The sequence below is a fragment of the Lepisosteus oculatus genome, chromosome 3, assembly GCF_040954835.1.
Source record: "Lepisosteus oculatus isolate fLepOcu1 chromosome 3, fLepOcu1.hap2, whole genome shotgun sequence".
Taxonomy (NCBI): Eukaryota; Metazoa; Chordata; class Actinopteri; order Semionotiformes; family Lepisosteidae; genus Lepisosteus; species Lepisosteus oculatus.
In genome coordinates this window covers 4,692,183-4,710,674 of record NC_090698.1, presented here as the reverse complement: position 1 = coordinate 4,710,674, position 18,492 = coordinate 4,692,183, and the positions used below count along the sequence as shown (strand labels likewise).

Below are 18,492 nucleotides of genomic sequence, written 5' to 3'. Positions count from 1 at the left end.
TGAATTTACCTTGGTCAGTCGTGTTTGCACGTTGCAGCGAGTTTTGTTTTGTTTCTGGAACTAACTTTAAACGGTAGCCTCGTCACCCCGGTCCGCCCTCACTAAAACGAATTCCCCAGACTCGTACCGGATAAGGGAGAGTCATTGAGCAAACGCAGTCGGTGTTTTAATACAAAGAGGAACCGACCGGACCATCCATCAGGGAATGACACGATCGCCACGCTGTCTACGCAAACCCTGCCTGTGGTAGATTCACGTGTGGAGTTGCAGGATGCGCTAAAAGTAATTCCGTGCGTGGTACCAAGCATCGCAAACATGGGAAACCACTGAGACTGTGAGTTATCGCCACTACGTGATCTTCACACGTCGCAGGCAAAAGCCGAAGGATGCCTTACGACCGCATTAGCGTTAAAACCAGGACGGTATATCCAACTGATGAAATCCGCGGATGAAACTGCTATTTTTCCAAGCAAAAAATCATGTAAGCAGGGAAATGTGAATTCTTCTGGAGTAACGACCGCACGCTAGGAACAAGTAAAGGTTTATTCCATGCTGGAAGGAGAAGAAAGGAAACGGCGTTACAGCGTAGGGCCAAACCCGAAGAAGGTGCAGCTACCTTCTATACAGTATTTAAATTGAAATAGTTCAGGCGGGTAGCTCCGTCAGCATGCGTAGGCTGCAAACGAACAAGTTATAGGTTTATTCCATGCTGAAAAAATAGAAGAGAAAAAACACAACGTTTCGGCCGTGGGGCCTTCTTCAGGTGTGAGTAATAGGTTTATTCCCTGCTGAAAAGAGAAGAAATAAAACACGACGTTTCAGCCGTGGAGCCTTCTTCAGGTGTCACCGAAACACGACCGAAACGTTGTGTTTTCTTTCTTCTCTCTTCAGCAGGGAATAAACCTATTACTTGTTCCTTTGCAGTATTTAAAGTGGTCTGCTTCAGTTAGGCGGGAAGAGCTAGAGGTGCAGTGCCGCCTCTAGCCACTAGAGGGAGATGACCTCGCCCCCACAACGGCAGCCTGTCTATTTAAGGAAAGAGCCCCACTGTGTGTGTGTGCGCGTCTGAATATCACAGGGGTCGCTCGTCTCTGGATATGAACCAACAGCCCAGAGGACGAAAATCCCCAGTCCTTTATCCTGGAGGAAGAATTCAAGACGCTGGTGGTGTATAAAAAAAAACCGGCGAAGACGTTTCCACTGGACGAAACTAAACTTGAAAAGGTCGGTAGTGCTGTCTCCCTCCGTGAAACTGAAGGCTGTGATCGTGAAACTCCCGCAAACCGACGCGGAAGGGTGTGCGTGTCGATGGGGCGGTCCCGGATGAGGGGGGGGCAAATAATAATAATAATAATAATAATAATAATAATTGCTTACACTTATATAGCACTTTTCTGGACACTCCACTCAAAGCGCTTTACAGGTAATGGGGATCCCCTCCACCACCACCAATGTGCAACATCCACCTGGATGATGCGACGGCAGCCATAGTGCGCCAGAACGCTCACCACACATCAGCTATCAGTGGGGAGGAGAGCAGAGTAATGTAGCCAATTCATAGAGGGGATTATTAGAAGGCCATGATCAGTAAGGGCCAATTGGAAATTTGGCCAGGACACCGGGGTTACACCCCTACTCTTTTCGAGAAGCGAAATGGTTTTGCAAATTGCATAACGGGGAAGCTCTAAGAAGTGTGTGATTGCGATAATGAAAAGTGTTCGATTTTCCCAAAATGCCCATTTTGTGCTCTGAAAAGAAGAACGAACTTGCCTGTTCTCCGCCAGTGGTGGTATCTTGGAACGGATGGTGGTCTTCTGCTCCTCTCTCACTGACTGGTGAAAAGAGATTGCAGGGGTGCTGGTTTAAGCCTCGGCTGTTTCACTAGCTATTGTACTAGGCCTGTGGCAGAGGCCTATTTCTGAGCTATAATTGGACGATCACTTTAACACCCTTTGTTGTCATGGACCGGGGTTTGAGACAGGCTAGCCGTGTGCTGGTGACCATTCGTCGGCATGCAGTGTGTTACTGGGGGCAGCCACCCTGCTCTCTAACGCTGCTGGGGTGGGGGTGTAGGACTGGTTTCAACCCCCTCGGTCCTCCATCCTCCTCTCCTTCTCTTGCTTGCGAAGGGGCAGCTGCTCTGAGCCCTGGTTGTTAACCTCTGCTTTTCCAGACTGCGGGGGGCCCAGTGTGGAATCGTCAGCTTCACCAAAAAGAAACGGCTCCTGTTTGTTCTCTCCCACCGGAGGCTTGCACATCGCCCCCGTTAGTCTAGAAAATGAACGACTGAAGAGGCTTGTTGATATATCACAACTTGTATTTATCAATTCACAGAGATAACTGTACAGAGGCAATGACTGAGTGTAAGGTCTGATCTATTTTATACATTGCTCATTAATTACATCCATTGGCTTACATGTCACCCCAACTCACTACTGTACAATGATTGTATCATCAGGGCAATAAAACGCATTTTAAAAACATGCACAGCGACTCAGGAGTAGGGATTTAATACTAATTCATGCAACCTTTTTTTTCTTCTGTTTTACACATACTCATTCCCCACACACACTCCTCTCCCCCCCCACCCTGGTTTCTGACCCTCAGATTTGTTAGAAGTCAAATGTTTTATTTTTAAAATGTTTTACAGCAGAAAAGGAAGGATTTCTTCTTTACAGAATGCATCCGAAGCAAATACATTTTTATACAGATTTTTAAGCTTGTGGAGCTTTGCACAAAATCAAGTAGGTTGCTTACACAGGAATGGTGGTGCAGGGTTCAGTTAGTCCTTGCAGAAATTCAAAGACAAGGATGTATTTTTTTAAGACAATTGCAATTAAGACTGGCTATTAAAAACAAATTGGTAACAGCCTGAAGAAGGACAGTTCAGTCTGTTCAGCTTCATCAAATGATGAAGGCTGTTGCAAGAAGACAATGTTCTAATATTGTTCTTGGTTTTCTGTCAAGAGTAACTCAAAGCAACTGGCTCGTTTTCAAAGCTGGGAACCGAAGCACAAGCTTATCTTTAACAGAAATTATTATTTTTAAAAAATGAATTGTAGAGGTTACTCTGAAAGTCCATGGCACTAACTGTGAGGGCAGGCGAGGTCGTGCTCTATATGAAAATTCCTTTTAAAAGCAAAAAAAAAAAAGACTCTAAAAGGCATGCCACACGTAAGGATAATTCCCGTATTTAAAAAACGTAAGAGTAATAACATCTAAGCATAAACGGAAGTATCTAGACTAATGTCTTGTAGAAACTCCACCAGATTTCAATCTACATGTTATAAAATTGTGCTTTCATTTCATTATCTACTGTAATTAGAGATGATTTTTTCAGCTATAAAATGTAGATGTTGAGGAGGGTGGGGATGTACTGGAAGAGCCACATACAACACAAGGCCACCATCTCCAACAAAAAGCGAGACGTCTGACGTTCTGCTTGGAGCCCCGTGTGGACAGCAGATGGGGTTCTGTGTGAGTGCCTTATTAGTGAGCACCCATGGACTGCCCGGGCTCTGCCTTCCACTCTCCCAGCTGTGGAAACCCCAGAGAGAGCTGCCCGAAGCCTCGGGACACGGCCACTTCTCAGGGTGCAGCAGCTTAAGGAACACAACCACAGCTCTATGCTTTGGCTTAGCCCTCTTAGTCCAAATAAAAGCCATTAAAATGGACAATTTGCCCCAGATCTCGAGGAAAGCCTTTTTTTTTAAAGCTTTTTTAGAAATTTTTACTTTAAAAACTGCTTGTTAAAACAGACCAGAATCATATGGAATTCCATGCCGAATAAAGGAATATGTACAGTAGAGCTACAAACCTCTCTAATTAGAATCTTTCAATTCTTTCAATTGGGAGAGTACTCTTTCATGGCAAGCTTAAAACAATCGAAGGCATTCTGTTGTAACACCAATGAATTGTTAATGTGAACATTACAGTAGCTAGACAAACAGTCATATGAGTGAAATGAGTAACTACTGCACAATCTTCATACATTTTAGTTGCTTGTTTCTGACTGGGATATTAAAGGGGGAAAACAGTTCAGTTGCTTGTAGAGGAGAAAAAAAAACTTTAGGGTTTTATTTATTTTAAACACTGGTTAGAAAATAAGTTCAATTTCACACTAAATGTAAACATTGAGCTTATGGCACATGTAAATAAAAAGCATTTATACTCATTGTATTTGCATCTGACCAAATAGAATGAGTCCTTGGTCAATTGCTGTCAAATTGCCAAATTCCTTTTAATGAAACATGCAGAGCCCAATTCGTCTCTGACGGACAGGGCAGACAGATTTGACCAAGAAAAAAAGAGGAGCCTTTTTTTGGACTGACCCTGCATCACCATTGCGTTGCAGACATTAGCACTGTGCAATGGGGTAGCGCTTTTTAGTGCAAAGGAAAAATTGCATAAATTTTCTAGTCATACCATCACTATCATTGTGTCCATAGCTTCTTTATCATCAATCTTATAGGACTAAAGAAGTTCTACTGCATAACAGCTTTAAGAGAATACTGCGGAAAAACATTTTGTAGTTCTTTGTACCAATAACAATATGAACAAGGAAATTAACAAGATAATTATCATTTCCAAGCAGAAATACACGTCTTTAAATAAAAGACCAAACCTTGAGTACAGTAAGACGTTTCTTGGTTTTTGAAGAATGTGACTTTTAGAGCTTGTCTGACTTTTTCATTAAAAAAGAAACACAAAGGATAAAATCAACCGTGTGAGAAAGATGGACCTTGTGTCTGCTCAGCTCTCTTCCATGTAATTCCAAAGAGTCGCCCGTTTTAAAATTGCATTGCAGACATGGTCCAGTTGCCAGCACAACGCCTGCAGAGCCACAGTCACGCCCTGCCGCTGGCTCCATTTCAGAAGACTGAAGTCGAGGCATCAAAGATTGTGCATCTTTGAGACTCCATGGGGTACAGGGCCCAATGTTATGTAAAGCAATGAAATTCCCCTTCGGGTTCTTTCCGAATGATTTTGGTAGCAGAACTTGTTAATTACTACAGATAGAAAAATCTACTGAATTGTTGACATAAAGGAGGAGAGATTTAAAAATTGATGGGCATTTAAAAAAAAAAGATATTCTAAGTTTTACTTAATGTATTCATGGTGCCCACTTAAGTCATATGAAGCTGACTTGTGTGAAAGAAAATGCAAGGCCTAACACTTGCATCCGGAAAAAAAAAAAAGACTACAGGACGCTGTACGCTAGAAGCATACCAGTAACACACGAGATATGATATGAGCTGTATATTCCTATCAGACTACCCTTTCTGCTCTTCACCGTGCTGGAAATACTCCGCTAGCTCCCGAGCTGTAGGCATTCTGTACTTCTCTGAATACAACACCGATCCAGGTACCTGCTGTGCATGTCCTTCGTGCTGTATGCCTCGCGATTCTCAAACGTGTGGCAATTCGATTTTTACCCCCCAAAAAGCTTTTGTGTTGGACGTGCATTGTTTTGCTTGTGGTATATGGTAATGCACCCCGGTATGTACTGAGAAGAAACAAAGCAGAAAAGGCTGCTTAAGACGAGTTATATTAATTATGAAAACCCCTCCCTCAGAAGTATTTAAATTCTACACTCCTTGTAGAAATATTCAGTGTCTGGCTTTTGTCACAATATATTTGCATTGTATACATATTGCCATACAGCTAGGTGTGGCACTAACCACTAAATGCTGAACTACAAGTAGACTTTATGGTAGTTTTCATCATTTGCTTTGAATGCACCAGCAACACTACAAACCAAGTAGTCAATAAAACTACGAGTCTAGGAAGGGCAATGCAGAACCAATCCTTCATCAGCTGAAGTCGATAAGAGGCTGACAATTTGTTGCTTTCATTACAGCTCTGCAAAGGTTCACCTTTTGCAGGGATGGCTTTGAATGGCCATACGCTTGTCCACGCTGTATCTCCGTGTGGATGTAAGCATGTCGAAAGAGCACTCACCTCTTCCTGTTGTACAAACAAGAAACATCCAACACGCTCTCTTGAGAAAGATGTTGATATGTCTCCCACCCCACCCCAGTGTGCAAAAACAGGGCAATACCAACCAGTTTAGAAAGACTTAAGAAAGCAGTATTCCAGACTGTGCTTTGCTAGTGTGATTCTCACCCCCTGACGTGTTTGATGGTGGTTGGCCCAGCGTACAGTACTCTTCTCATAACTGAAGTTCTTTTAGACCCTGATTTGGTAATGATTGCGATGATGGAATAAAGCAGGCTTGACTGCTTTTGGCGTTGCCCCTTCCTGTTGCAAGATGGGATTCCTGTGTCAAAACATAACCTTTCTTTGTGCAAGGAAGCAATAGGCCACTGTTCAAATGCAACAAACTGGCCAAGCTGAAAATGGAAGACTTATGGCTTTTTTTAAAAAAGGCTCGATTGGGGGTAGCGTGTGTCATGCTGGAATCTGCATAAAGGCTTTTTTTGTTTTTCACTAGGGAACCAGTGTTAAGGATAAGAAAGATTACAATCATGGGAAGGGTGTTCGACTCGATCAGGCCGTTTGGTGGGGCTGTCTGCCACCTGGGCCACACTGAGCTTTCCGTTTCCAGCTCTCCTCCGTCGTCAGGCGGAGGTCCTCGATTCTCCGGTGAGGCCTTCCTGGACCTAGAGAACTCCCGACGCGGCTCAGGGCGGCGTGTCTCGGGCTTTGGGGAGGAGGAACTCTCCGCGGGAGGGAGCAGCACCTGCACGTGTCGACAGGCCTGCGCTTGCGGGTCCAATTCGACACGAAGGAAGATGACGGCGAGAGGAAAAATGAAGGAAAGGAAGAGCAAGAAGGAAAAAACGCTTGCCAAGCTTCCAATAGCTTACCTTATTTGATTCTAACTTACTTGGGACTACAAGATTAGGCGGATAGATAGATTTAAGGGAAAACTAACGTTCTTGATAGCTACTGGGGCGACAACCTTGATTTTGTACTTTCCTAGCCAGAGGAGTGTACGAGTGTACCACCAGGCTGTCCCGCTTCGACTCGGACTCGGGCCACCCGAAGCAGAGGGTGTTGAAGAGAGCTGGTGCCGGGGCTCGCTCTGCGACTCTGCGACTCTGGCCTCTTGTTCCCGGAGACACGGGGACAGTTGGGGATGCAGACGGCTATACGTGCTCCCGGTCGCCTTTTTTTTTTTTTTTTTTTGCTTTTGATTTCGATTCAGGTAGGGGGGGAGGGGATCTGAGCATCACCGCAAGTTCGTCCCCACGCCCGTCACCCCTCCCCCCTCCCCCGCCCCCGCAGGTGACCTCCCTCTCATTTCTTCTTCCCCGAGACACTGGAGCGTCTGTCCGCCTTTTCCGCCTTCTCCGTCTTTTCTGATATTTCCGACTTGTCTGCCTTGTCCGCTTTTCCTCCTTTGTCTCCGTCCCTCCTCGTTCCTTCGTCCGTGGAAGAGGTAGTAGGCTGGGTCTGCCCCCATCTGGCGATCTCCTCGTGCTCGTCGATGCTCTTTGTGATGTTGGTGGTCCAGTTTTTCAGGTCCTCCTGCAGGACAGAAACACAAAGCAGTCCCTATAATCCTGTCTAAGACGTCTTGCCATATACTGGAGCAGCCAATACAGGGATTCACCCCTGTTAGTATCTGAATCACTTAACCGATATTTAATTGGTTAATTGCATGTAGCAGTGAAGTTCACTTTACCGATGAACAGAAGCAAAGGGTTGTCACAGAATGTAGAAGCTGGGATGGCCCAGGACGGGATTAAATTTAGGAGCTTCGTAAAGACCGCACAACAGGAATAACGATGCACAGGGCGTCACACCACGGGACAGGAAATGTCTTAAATGAATATCTTACCTCATCCTTAGCACGGAAGAGATATTCACTCCCATCTTTCGTTCTAAGGGGAAATAAAAGTGGAAATTAAGCTCTCTCCTTGATTCTTGTGTGAAGCCCTTTACTTGAGGCAAATAATTTCTAATTAATAATACTAATTGCTTACGCTTATATAGCGCTTTTCTGGACACTCCATTCAAAGCGCTTTACAGGTAATGGGGACTCCCCTCCACCACCACCAATGTGGAGCCCCACCTGGATGATGCGATGGCAGCCATAGTGCGCCAGAACGCTCACCAGTGGGGAGGAGAGCAGAGTACTGAAGCCAATTCATAGATGGGGATTATTAGGAGGCCATGATTGGTAAGGGCCAATGGGAAATTTGGCTAGGACACCAGGGTTACACCCCTAATCTTTTCGAGAAACACCCTGGGATTCTTATTGACCTCGGTTTTTTACGTCTCATCTGAAGGACGGCGCCTGTTTACATTATAGTGTCCCTGTCACTATACTGGGGCATTAGGACCCACATGGACCGCAGGGTAACGCCCCCTGCTGGCCCCACTAACATCTCTTCCAGCAGCAGCCTTAGTTTTATGGCTGCTGGCCATATCAAATAACTATTCTAATGCTTTTGTTTCCCTGAATTCCACAGCCTACACTGACAAGATGGTAATAAGCCATACTGTAGTTTACAGATGTATGTTAATATGGTTTTCATGAAGGCCTGAGGCTGTGTATAATTAAAAATGGGAAAATAGTGTTTTTCTAGCGTCTACTCATTTCTTTTGAATGTTTGCATCAAGAAGGTTTCTCATCACTTGTCACCAATCAAAAGCAGAAAACCACAAAAGAATGGCTTGCTTTTTGCTTGATATCTGCTTTCAGAGAAAATGACTTTGGGCCTTCTCTGCTCAAAATTCACAAGAAAACTCTGCTGCCTGAAGCAACATTTTCTTAAGTCTGCAGTTTAGCGCTATGTATGCAGAGGGGTGAGGTTTGGGATGAGGTTTAGGGCGAGTCCGGTGCCTTACTTGAGTTTGAACACGTTTTTCTTCTTCTTGTAGCCGTTGGTGACATCGCAGGTGCAGCTGCTCAGGCTGAGCAAGGGCTCGCTGTTGTAAGGTGTCGTGGTGTTCTTGGCGTCCTTATAGAATCCGATCTCCCCCTTGGATAACACGCAGAACAGGTTCACCCAGGACCTGCGGTCACAGAAGAAGCCGTAATCCGTTACTGCAAATACTGCCCTTTTTACACACTGGAAAATAAGCACGACTTCATACTGGCAAACATGGTGTTGAGACTTCAGACCACTTCATCATTTCCAAGAGTGGATATGTTAGTGTGCCCGGCTAGCTGTAAAATGCTGAATGCAAATTGCAGCAGCTGTTCTTGCTGCTGACACTCCAGTGATCAAACGTTTCGCCACAGTGGCGATTTCCCGCGCCCCAGACCTGTTGGAGTTTTTCTTCTGGCTTTCCACATCGTGCTTGCGGAAGAGGAAGCCCTCGTGCTGGGCGGTGTGGGAGGGAGGCTGGGGGACGGCAGGCGCCGAGCCGCTCTGTGCTGGGGCGGAGCGGGACCTCCGGGCCTCTCCTGGGGGTGCGTTGGGGTCCTTGGGCCGGGGTCTCCTGCGGGGTTTGGGGCGGTCTCGAGCTCGGGGCCGGTCCGGCCTGGTTGCCCGTTCAGGTAGGCCATTGGGCAGACGTGGAGGTCCTTCCCTTTCACGGGCCTGTGCTCGGAAGAACAGACCCCAGTGGTCATGTTAGCGTTAACGCAGCCGGGTGTACAGTATAAACGTTTTTACACTTGTAGTCTTCTGCATGTTTTCTGGTTTCTGGTTTCGTAATGAAACTGAGTCTGAAGAAAGTATTCCCAGTTCAGGCCCAGTGTCTGAACTTTTTGCTTCAGAAAACAAAAGGCCAAACAGACTCTCATCCTAAATGCTTTAATCTTTTTAGTGGAGGTTTTCTCCTTTATTTTCCTTATTTGTAGTTTCAGTTGATTAAAGTCTGCTTTTTCGCTATGAGAGAGTTCGTAGAGACACCTTTTTAAAAGAGGAGAAATAGCCAAAATAATTTTTTCAGACTGCCCAAGATGACTGCTCACACTGAAAGGCCTGAAATACACGTCCCGAGAGTGAATACTGTAATAAACCCTCATGGGCTCACCTGGGCCTGAGCAGCCTCCCTCTCCTGTAGCTGCTCCACAATATCCGCCAGTGTGGATCGTTTCTCCCTGCAAGCACAGATTCATTTCCATCAACACACGGGTCTAGGGCAGTCTTAAGGCAGATCTTTGCGGCAGAAGCACAGAGTTAGTTTCATGTTGGCTGCACCTAAGTAGAGCCCACACTAAAAGCAGTCGTGATGGACTGAGCTATTTTTTATATTTATTTTGAGACATTTCTTTCAGTACTCTGTCTGCGTGTATCCCGTTAAATGGCCATTCTGTTTGAGCATTTAAACAGTGATATTAGCCACTTTTCCCACTATTCTCTCATCTCATAGCCATGATATAAAGAGCCTTCTGCATGACTGCTACCAAGCCACAAACAAACGTTTCACTGTTCTCCATTATGAACCAAGTGTTTTGTTATAACCGTCATTTCTATATCGAAGCTGCCTTTTGGAACATGGCAGAGCCCTCTCCATCTGGGAGTCATTACGGAATGAACCGCTCCTCGTAATGGATGCAGACAGTCCTCTTACGCGATGAGCTAGTCGGGCTGTCGCTGCAGTGCCGGTTCTCAACTCACCCTCCCGAACGCTTGTCCGAATGTTCCCGAGTCGTTTCCTGCTCACTGGATTCCTGCCTCTCTAGCCTGTGCCTGTCCCGTCTGCGCTCCTGGTGCGCCTGGCCCTCCTGCTCGCTGGAAGTTTGCCTCTCCAGCCGCCTCTCGTACCGCTCCCTGCGGATCTCCAACGGAAGCTCGTCTCGCCTGGCCTGGATCTCCTGTTCACTGGAGGTCTGCCGGTCCAGCTTGCGCTCCCTCTCCCGTTTGTAGTAGTGGTCCACCTGGGGGTCCGAGCGGCTTACCCGAGGTTCCCCATGTGGCACCTGAGATGCTTCGGTGATCTCCAGCACAGGCTCGTGGGTCACCTCAGCTGGACCTGGCGTCTCCCTGTCTTTCTCCTGCGGCCGGACCTCCGACGCGGGCCTCAGCCCGTCATGGAGGTTGTCGATTTTGGGCCGCAGTCTCTCGGGCTTCAACTCTTGCCGGACGTAGGCTACCTTAGGTTCGCTGCGGTGGTCTAGGCTGGTCCCATACTTCACCCCATTCATGACCGGTGTGTAGGAAGCGACAGTGGAGCCCAGCCTCCGGGCCACGGAGGAAGTGGCTTCCGGTGGCCGCTCGAGTCTTGGCTCGATCTGCTCGTAGATGGTGTGACGCAACAGCGATGAGCTAGCGCTCCGAGCAGGGGAGGTTTCCTGGGGATCTAGGAACACCTTGCGTCCCAACAGAGGCGTTGGAGGCAGCTTGCCCTGTTCTGCTTTTAGCTTCTCTACCTGAGGAAAAGAATAAGGACATCAGCAGCATGCAGTAATCCTTGTTTTGAATGGCCCAGAAAATCATCCAAAGATTTTGACTCGCACAGCTGCATCGTGACCCCTGGTGATTGTGTGAATGTATGACTTTTCCAGATTACTGCTCCAGCACATAAAGAAGTCCAATCTCTAGCTCCAATAAATCTTCTCTAACACAAGTGTGTGTGTTTGAGCAGCACAGCCCCCACTAGAGAGTGCTTCATAATGGATGCCAACGCCAATGCAACCGAGGATCATCGTTTAGATCTTATTATGCAATTAAAGTGGACAGAGCAAAGTGGGACCTTTTGAAGTGACAGATTCAGAGCAAGAAGAAGCTGAATTAAAGCGAAACCACAGAGATGCGCCCCCCAGGAGAGGGGTCTCACAGCCCGTACCGTGGTGAGCCTGCGTAGAGAGCTGAAGCGCTCCTCCCAGGTGGCGGCGGCCTTCCGGAAGGCCTCGTGCCGGCGGATGAGCTGCTCCACCTCGTCCACGCTGCTGCCCAGCTCCTGGCTGCTGATGAAGGGCTCCTGGGCGGTAAGCCAGGCCTCCGCCACCACGGCCTCCTGGGCAAACTGGTGCACCTCCAGCACTGCGGAGCGACACGCACGTCCTCAGAAAGGGTTTTGTGCATTAAAAAAATCAAGGTTTCAGTCTTCTAGAATTGAGCCTGTGGCACACCGTGATAATAAGACAAGCACAATAAAATTCTAATCAGGAATAGTCAAGCATGGAGAGGCACACTAGAGGTTTTAGCTGTACCATTGACACACAAAATCGCTGTGACCCTTGGGACGTTGCTGCCAGTTGTATCAAAAGGTCGTACCCGCTGCCTTGTTTGGGTGACAGATCAGTTGTTTCTAAAATGTCCAAACCTTTGAAACATTCCACCCAAGAGCAAGAGGGCGTACTCACTGTGCTGCAACGTTTCCCAGTGCTTATCCCATTTCTCAGAGAGCTCCTTCTGCTTTGAGATGAGCTTATCCAACTTTTCCTTGATCTGAAAAAGACAGAGGTGACACTTAGCCTCAGGTTACAGATTTGCCTGGTCACGATATACAGTAGCTGTCCCATATCAATACAAAAACTACTCAATTGCAGATCTCTACCTTATCTCTTAGTCACTTGAACATCTTATATAAACAGAGAGAGCAAGTAGCCTGTTCTTAGTGATTGTATTGCAGGAATGTGTACTGGGAATCTGAGTCACTCCTGACAGGCTAGATTACTGCCCAGCTTCCTTCCTCTCACAATAGACAATTTAGAGTGGCAACCAGTTAACCTTCCAGCATGTTTCTGGAGCAGCAGTTGGAGAAAACCCACACACATGCCGGGGGAATGTAAACATTGTCCCTGTCCTGAATCTCACCTAGATGTCAGAGCTGTGAGATACCTCCATGCGGCCTTGATTTTCAGGCATGGTGCAAAGGATTACTGGGTATGAATGACTTGTTTTTGTTAAAAAAAAAATCGAATTTTATGTCTGGCAGCAGTGTCGAGTAGAGGTTAGGGTTGTAGGATCATGGGTTCAACCCCCACATGGATTGTTATTCTTGTGCCTTTGATAAAAGGAATTTCTCTCAAGGTGCCTCAGTAAAACGCTCTGCTGTTGCCAGATAAGTGGGTCCTCCTGGTAAAGGAGTTATTTTCAAGTGACGTCTACGTTCAAATGATTAAAAAGTCCTTTATGTAGAGTAAAGTCCACGATTGCTGAGGGAAAATTAAAAAATAGCCAAATGGTTTATTACCATGTTCACTAGTTAATCTTTCTTAAGAGCACTGTTAACCCCTCTTCTTACAGCTCCCTTCCCTGTTTGTTTTTCAGTTTGCTATTCATGCTTCAGCATGCCCAGTGTATGGCACTGTGTGTCGCCAGGGGCAAGTGGTGGGATTTAGGGGAGACCGGTTGTCAACGGCAGGGGAAAGATGGCTATCACCTCCTCTGCCGCCGGATTCCTGGCTGCCAGGAGCGTCTTGCCCATTTCCACGCACTGCATCATGCTCCTGCTGCGCGCTTCGATCTCACTCTTCAGGCTCTGGTGGTAGTTCATCATCACCTCCACGGAGGAGACATCCCTGAAACGGCCAGAGATCCACCTCCTCATTTCATCGCCCTCTGCCCTCATGCAGGGATTACTGAGAAGCTGGTTTCCCAGCTCTAGTCCTCAAAGACTGTCTCTAACAGCATTAGCGACATGTTAAGAACCAGAAAAGGCATTTGAGGTTCTCCAACAATTAGTTCAATTAGTTCATCAAAACCTGCAGATGCACTGGCAGTCCAGGGTTACCTTTGCAGGGTATAAGGAGCATGACTTGGAAATCTGTACTGTATTGTACAGGTGAAAAAGGTTTTATAGCACTAAATCTCCCATGAAAATCACGCAGAATTCTAAACCTGTCTCCCAAGAACTACAATGTAAGGTTTTGGGCCAGATTCTTATGTAAAGAGTCAATATTTGATATTACATAATCAATATATTAAATTCTAGCTCACATATGAGCAAAAATACATTTTCTGAGCTGCTGATAAAAAGCATTGGCCTAGCTTTAGTGGCTGATGAAAGCAATTGAATGTACAGAAGTTCAAACGCAAAATCCTGCTGGATTCTTGCTTTGCGGCTTTTAAATACTAGTCCGCCCATAGGTCCCCTTGATTAGCCTACCTTGGCTTCTCCTTGGTCCCTATCTGGCAGATGATGCTATCCATCCACGTGACCAAGTCCCGCACCATGCCGAAGAAGCGCAGTTTGTCCGTCGTTGTGGTGATCTGCACCCGGCATTCCTCGCAGGAGGTCAGCAGCTCCTTCCAGGCCAGCATCACTTCCTGCTCCTTCCCCGCGATGGCCTCGGCCTTCTCCCCAGCGTATACCGTGCGGAGCTGCGCCGCGCTCTCCTGCAGCTGTCTCACCTGCTCCACAGGCAAGAACATGTGAGGACTGAGCATCAGCTGGGCTTGCTTTTACAGCTCCGGGGCTGACAACGCAGAGATACGTGGGGTAAAATACATACACAGCCTCCAGAACGACGACCGAGTTTTTCACAGAGCCCAGATCGCAAAGAGCTGAGCTAATGTTGTCACTGATAACTAGACTGCCACACCTCTGTCATTCTCTCTCAATCCACAGAACTGGCTTTCCAGTTACGGCTTCATTGAATCGTGACCGGGTTAAGTTTCATTCACTGCTCAATGAAATGATCCAGCATGATCAAGAATGATCCGACGCCTTCATGATCAGATAACAAGCACAAGTCTACTCCTTTGTGAAACAGTGGTACTTTCCTGTGTAGGTCATCATGTTGATATATACAAGGGGTGGGACTGGTCTGGATTGGGAATTTGGTTAAAAAAAACAGGAATTGGACATGATTTAAGTGTTCATCCTAGATAAAAGAATAAAAAACCTCTGGCAGAGATGACTTAAATGCTGCCTCTGTGTCCTCACCTGAGTGACGAGCAGCTGGATGTCATGTTCAAAGTTGTGCATGAGTCTCTGGAGGGTGCTGGTGTTGGCAGTGCCCCCCTGTCGTGCCCGCACCTCAGGAAGCCTCTTCTGCTTGTCCTCAATCTGTGCCAGCACCTACAGTTCAATAGGATCGGTCTTCGTTTAGTGTCTCACAGCACGAGTGTTGACAACTGCAGTTGAACTGCCTTTGAGATGGGGCTGATTCTAATGTATGGTCGAAGGCCTATATATGCCTACATAGAGGTTTATAGAGCCTGGCCACATTAAAATGGGCTCCACCATATACAGTGGAATTGTGCTGTTTTAGTGTCTGTCCCCTTTTGTGACGACGCTGTCACTTACATTATCTGCGTGAAAAGGCTGCCCGTTCTTCCGGCAGAGTTCTGAAAGCGGAACCAAAACTAAAGAAGAAGGTGGTGGCACGGTGTACCTCACGGCAATCGGCAAAGAACTTGTGCAGCTGGTGCGAGGCAGCCAGCATCTGTGCCCGCGTCTCCATGAGCTCCAGGAGGTCCGCCCAGGCCTCGTTCACGCCGTCCTTCCACTCGGCGATGGTGGCCGCGTCCGCGTGGCCGTAGTCGATCAGCTCGTCCACCATCTGGTTGACGGCCGTCACGCGCTCCTGCCCCAGGTTGCCCGTCTCCGAGGCAAATTCTGTGAACTTCTCCTGCAGGATCTAAGCGAAAAGTGGGAGCAGAGGGGGACTGGAGCTTTTACCATGCATTCACAAAGTTAACAATAATGAGATGTTAAGTTTTTGTCTGGTATTTTACTGTGAGCAAATGAGGGACTGCAGTAGATTTTATGTTTGTTTTCATCAAAGACCATCAACGGCCTCTCATCTTCTAGATTGGATGTGTTTGTGTATTATATGCTTATGTATTATGGGCCCTAGTAGTGGGCCAGGAACTGGGAGGTCTCTCTATCTGTCGTAATTTGTATCAATGAGTCCTAAAACCAAGTGGCTGCTTTTGCCTTCAGAGTTCACCCAAAGACTAAATCTAAATGGCTTCTTCAAAATTAAAATGCAAAATCTGGTTAATCCTCTCTAAATCTCCCGACACCCGTCTAGGAGGTGTCTATACAGGGGGGGGTGCTGCCTTCATTGTCCAGTGCCAGCCTGTTTCCCAGTGGATCGCTTCATGCATCGGTGAACCCTCGTTAATAAGCCAGAATGTTAATCCGCTCTTCCACTACTTGTTCTTCATTTTCATTCAAATAAAAAGAAAAAAAAAAGATTTTATTCAGACTGCTCCCCATCTCTCTTACCCCTCTCTCAGGGATGTCTCATGGGGGGTCGTGGCTCAGTGCTTCTGTGTGATACTGCCACAGTAAAACCTTACGGTTCTCCTAGGTCAGCAGAGCCCTTTGTCAGTTGAGTGGTTTATAGCTGCACAGCGGGGCACTGATAATAGATCTTCTGCTCCAGAACCCCAGTGGTACCATTTATTTGAGGTTGCATTCAGTGTGTGCTTTTATTAAGGAGGTCTCTTTATTTCTGGATGAATGCATGGTGGCCTTCAAAAACCCCATTAAATAACTAAATCGGAGAGAAGTAATGTCCCTACAGACCAGTAGGTGATGATACATTCATTAATAAAAATGGCTCCCATCACCTTCCTTTTTATAACGCCTGCTATTTAGCTGAGCACCATCTGTAACGTTAATTACATTCCAGCTGTTGTTTCACATGCTTGATCATAATGCGCATTAGTACTGTATAGAATACAGTCCTCGGCCGAACCACATTTTCATCATTCTATGTTCCTGTTCAGGTATCACACAAACAATTTACAAATGTGATGAGGCCGTTTGGATCATCCTACTTGTAGATTGGAAACTAACTGATCCTTGTATCCTGACATTTCTTGTTTGTCAGCTCCAACAATCAATCATTCAAAAATAATTCCAGACACCTGCTAAACTTTATGTAAAGAAGAATTTTCAATTTTCAATGTGTTACAAGCTAAGCAACTCCTCGATTACTTCTGACATCTAAGGAAAATTAGGAAACCTTCATATACGTTACCAGTCATCACTATTTATGACTAAAGATATTCATGTCTTGTAGTGCTGTGCGCAACATCACTTTGAAATAAACAATGTGAAGAGATTACAAATTTCCTTGATTCCTATAAAGCTGTAGATGTTTTAGAGATCTTCAAATCTGCGTGATTTAGCTGTTTCTTAATACCTGGAACAAATATAAACCATTTTATTTATCCCATTGACTGAGTTTGTTAGGGGATTGAATAAATTTAACACAGGATCTAATCCTTTGACTCTCTGGATCTAGGGCAGGTCAACCCTTGCAAATGACACGTATCTGTGAATTTTTATAAAATATACATTTTGGGATATTAAAACAAAAGTTTTGTAAAAAAGTGAACTTTTATAGGCACGTGTGCCTTTTGATGTTTCCAGGGATTGTAAGCAATTCTTAGTCTTCAGGCCCTCTGTTGCAAAGAATCTAGAGTGGTCCAATCCAAGGACTGCCCAATGCTGCACCATCGTTCATGCAAACTCCCATGTCCCCCAGCTGCCTTCCCCACTGCTGCCCCAAGTCTCTTCCTCACCGAGACGTGCTCAAAATCCTGCCCAAGCTCCGGGGACCCGGCCACCACTTCCCGCTCGGCGATCCACTGCTCCAGCTCGTCCACCTCTCGGTTCAGCTGGTACAGCCAGTACTGCTGCTCCAGCCTGGACTTGCGCTCCTCCACCAGGTCTTTGAGCGAGACGTACAGCCGGTCGATCTGGGACTGCCTCTTGCTGATCTGCTCGCTTCTCGGAGAGACCCGAGAGTGCGGAGGAGAGGAAGCCTTTTAAGTGGGTTGACTTCAACACATCTCAACTGCCAAAATCGCACGTCTTCCCCTGGTTTTACTCTGAGCTGTGAAAAGAACTAGCCATCTAGTCTTTTAAGAATCAGAAAATAGATGGAGGTTGTCTACATGCAGCAATGTTTTATAATCAACTTAGCGCCTTTAAAGGTGGCTTCTCAAAGCACTTTACAGAATAACAACAACAACAAAATACACAAGATATGCGCAATGAGAGCAGACAGTAGATGGGGGTACTGAATACAGTAGGAGCTGAATGGTAAAGACCAGAACCAGTTAAGTAAAGGCTCTTCTAAAGAAGAAGGTTCTGAGTCTGGATTTGAAGGAGTTTAGAGAAGGTGACTTTCTGATATCATTGGAGATAGAGTTCCAGAGCTTTGTGGCATTAAAGGAGAAGGCCTTGTCACCCACAGAGTACTCATGTTTTGAGTTTGGGACTAGTTTTTAATAGTGAAGAAAACTTTGGTGAGCTCTTTTGTAAGGAGTTGTCTGACCCAGGAGAAATTTGAAGAAAGCTCTGCAGCTGAAGGCCCCTCTATAAGAAAAGAAGAAATGTAGAGCTGCTGGAGCTCTTCACCAGAAGAATTTTAACTTAACCTGCTTGCCTTAGGGCTAATCTCTTGGCCACAGGACAAGGAGACTCATCCTCCCAGACAGAGTGAGAAGTGACCAAGGAGCAGCTGCAGAGGTGAAGATGAGGTGGAGGTGGGATGCAAAAAGATCTTTTCATGCAGAGGAGGAAATGATGTCAGGGGTGATTACAAATTACTGACAGCTAAGTCTGATTGAACTTGGTTCTTGTTATCCCTCCCGAACGTTTGTTATAAACTCCATTTCATGTATTTTTTTGGAGAATGATGTCTTCCTGGAT

The 18,492-nt window shown here is 46.3% G+C and overlaps 1 protein-coding gene across 3 annotated transcripts in view; it reads right to left on the bottom strand.

Moving 5' to 3' along the window:
- Positions 1-2,296: 2,296 nt before the first annotated feature.
- LOC102693479 (spectrin beta chain, non-erythrocytic 4) overlaps positions 2,297-18,492 on the bottom strand; it is a 66,155-nt gene continuing 49,959 nt past the window's right edge. For all 3 annotated transcript variants that reach the window (XM_015341048.2, XM_015341049.2, XM_015341050.2), the window contains 13 exons: positions 17,358-17,562; positions 15,212-15,457; positions 14,761-14,895; positions 13,981-14,225; positions 13,255-13,393; positions 12,233-12,317; positions 11,713-11,909; positions 10,545-11,296; positions 9,958-10,024; positions 9,241-9,518; positions 8,821-8,988; positions 7,808-7,850; positions 2,297-7,494 (listed from right to left, as the gene is read on the bottom strand). In XM_015341048.2, coding sequence (XP_015196534.2) covers positions 7,264-7,494; positions 7,808-7,850; positions 8,821-8,988; positions 9,241-9,518; positions 9,958-10,024; positions 10,545-11,296; positions 11,713-11,909; positions 12,233-12,317; positions 13,255-13,393; positions 13,981-14,225; positions 14,761-14,895; positions 15,212-15,457; positions 17,358-17,562 — 2,791 coding nt within the window. In that variant the 3' untranslated portion in view covers positions 2,297-7,263. The remainder of the gene's footprint in view (positions 7,495-7,807; positions 7,851-8,820; positions 8,989-9,240; positions 9,519-9,957; positions 10,025-10,544; positions 11,297-11,712; positions 11,910-12,232; positions 12,318-13,254; positions 13,394-13,980; positions 14,226-14,760; positions 14,896-15,211; positions 15,458-17,357; positions 17,563-18,492) is intronic.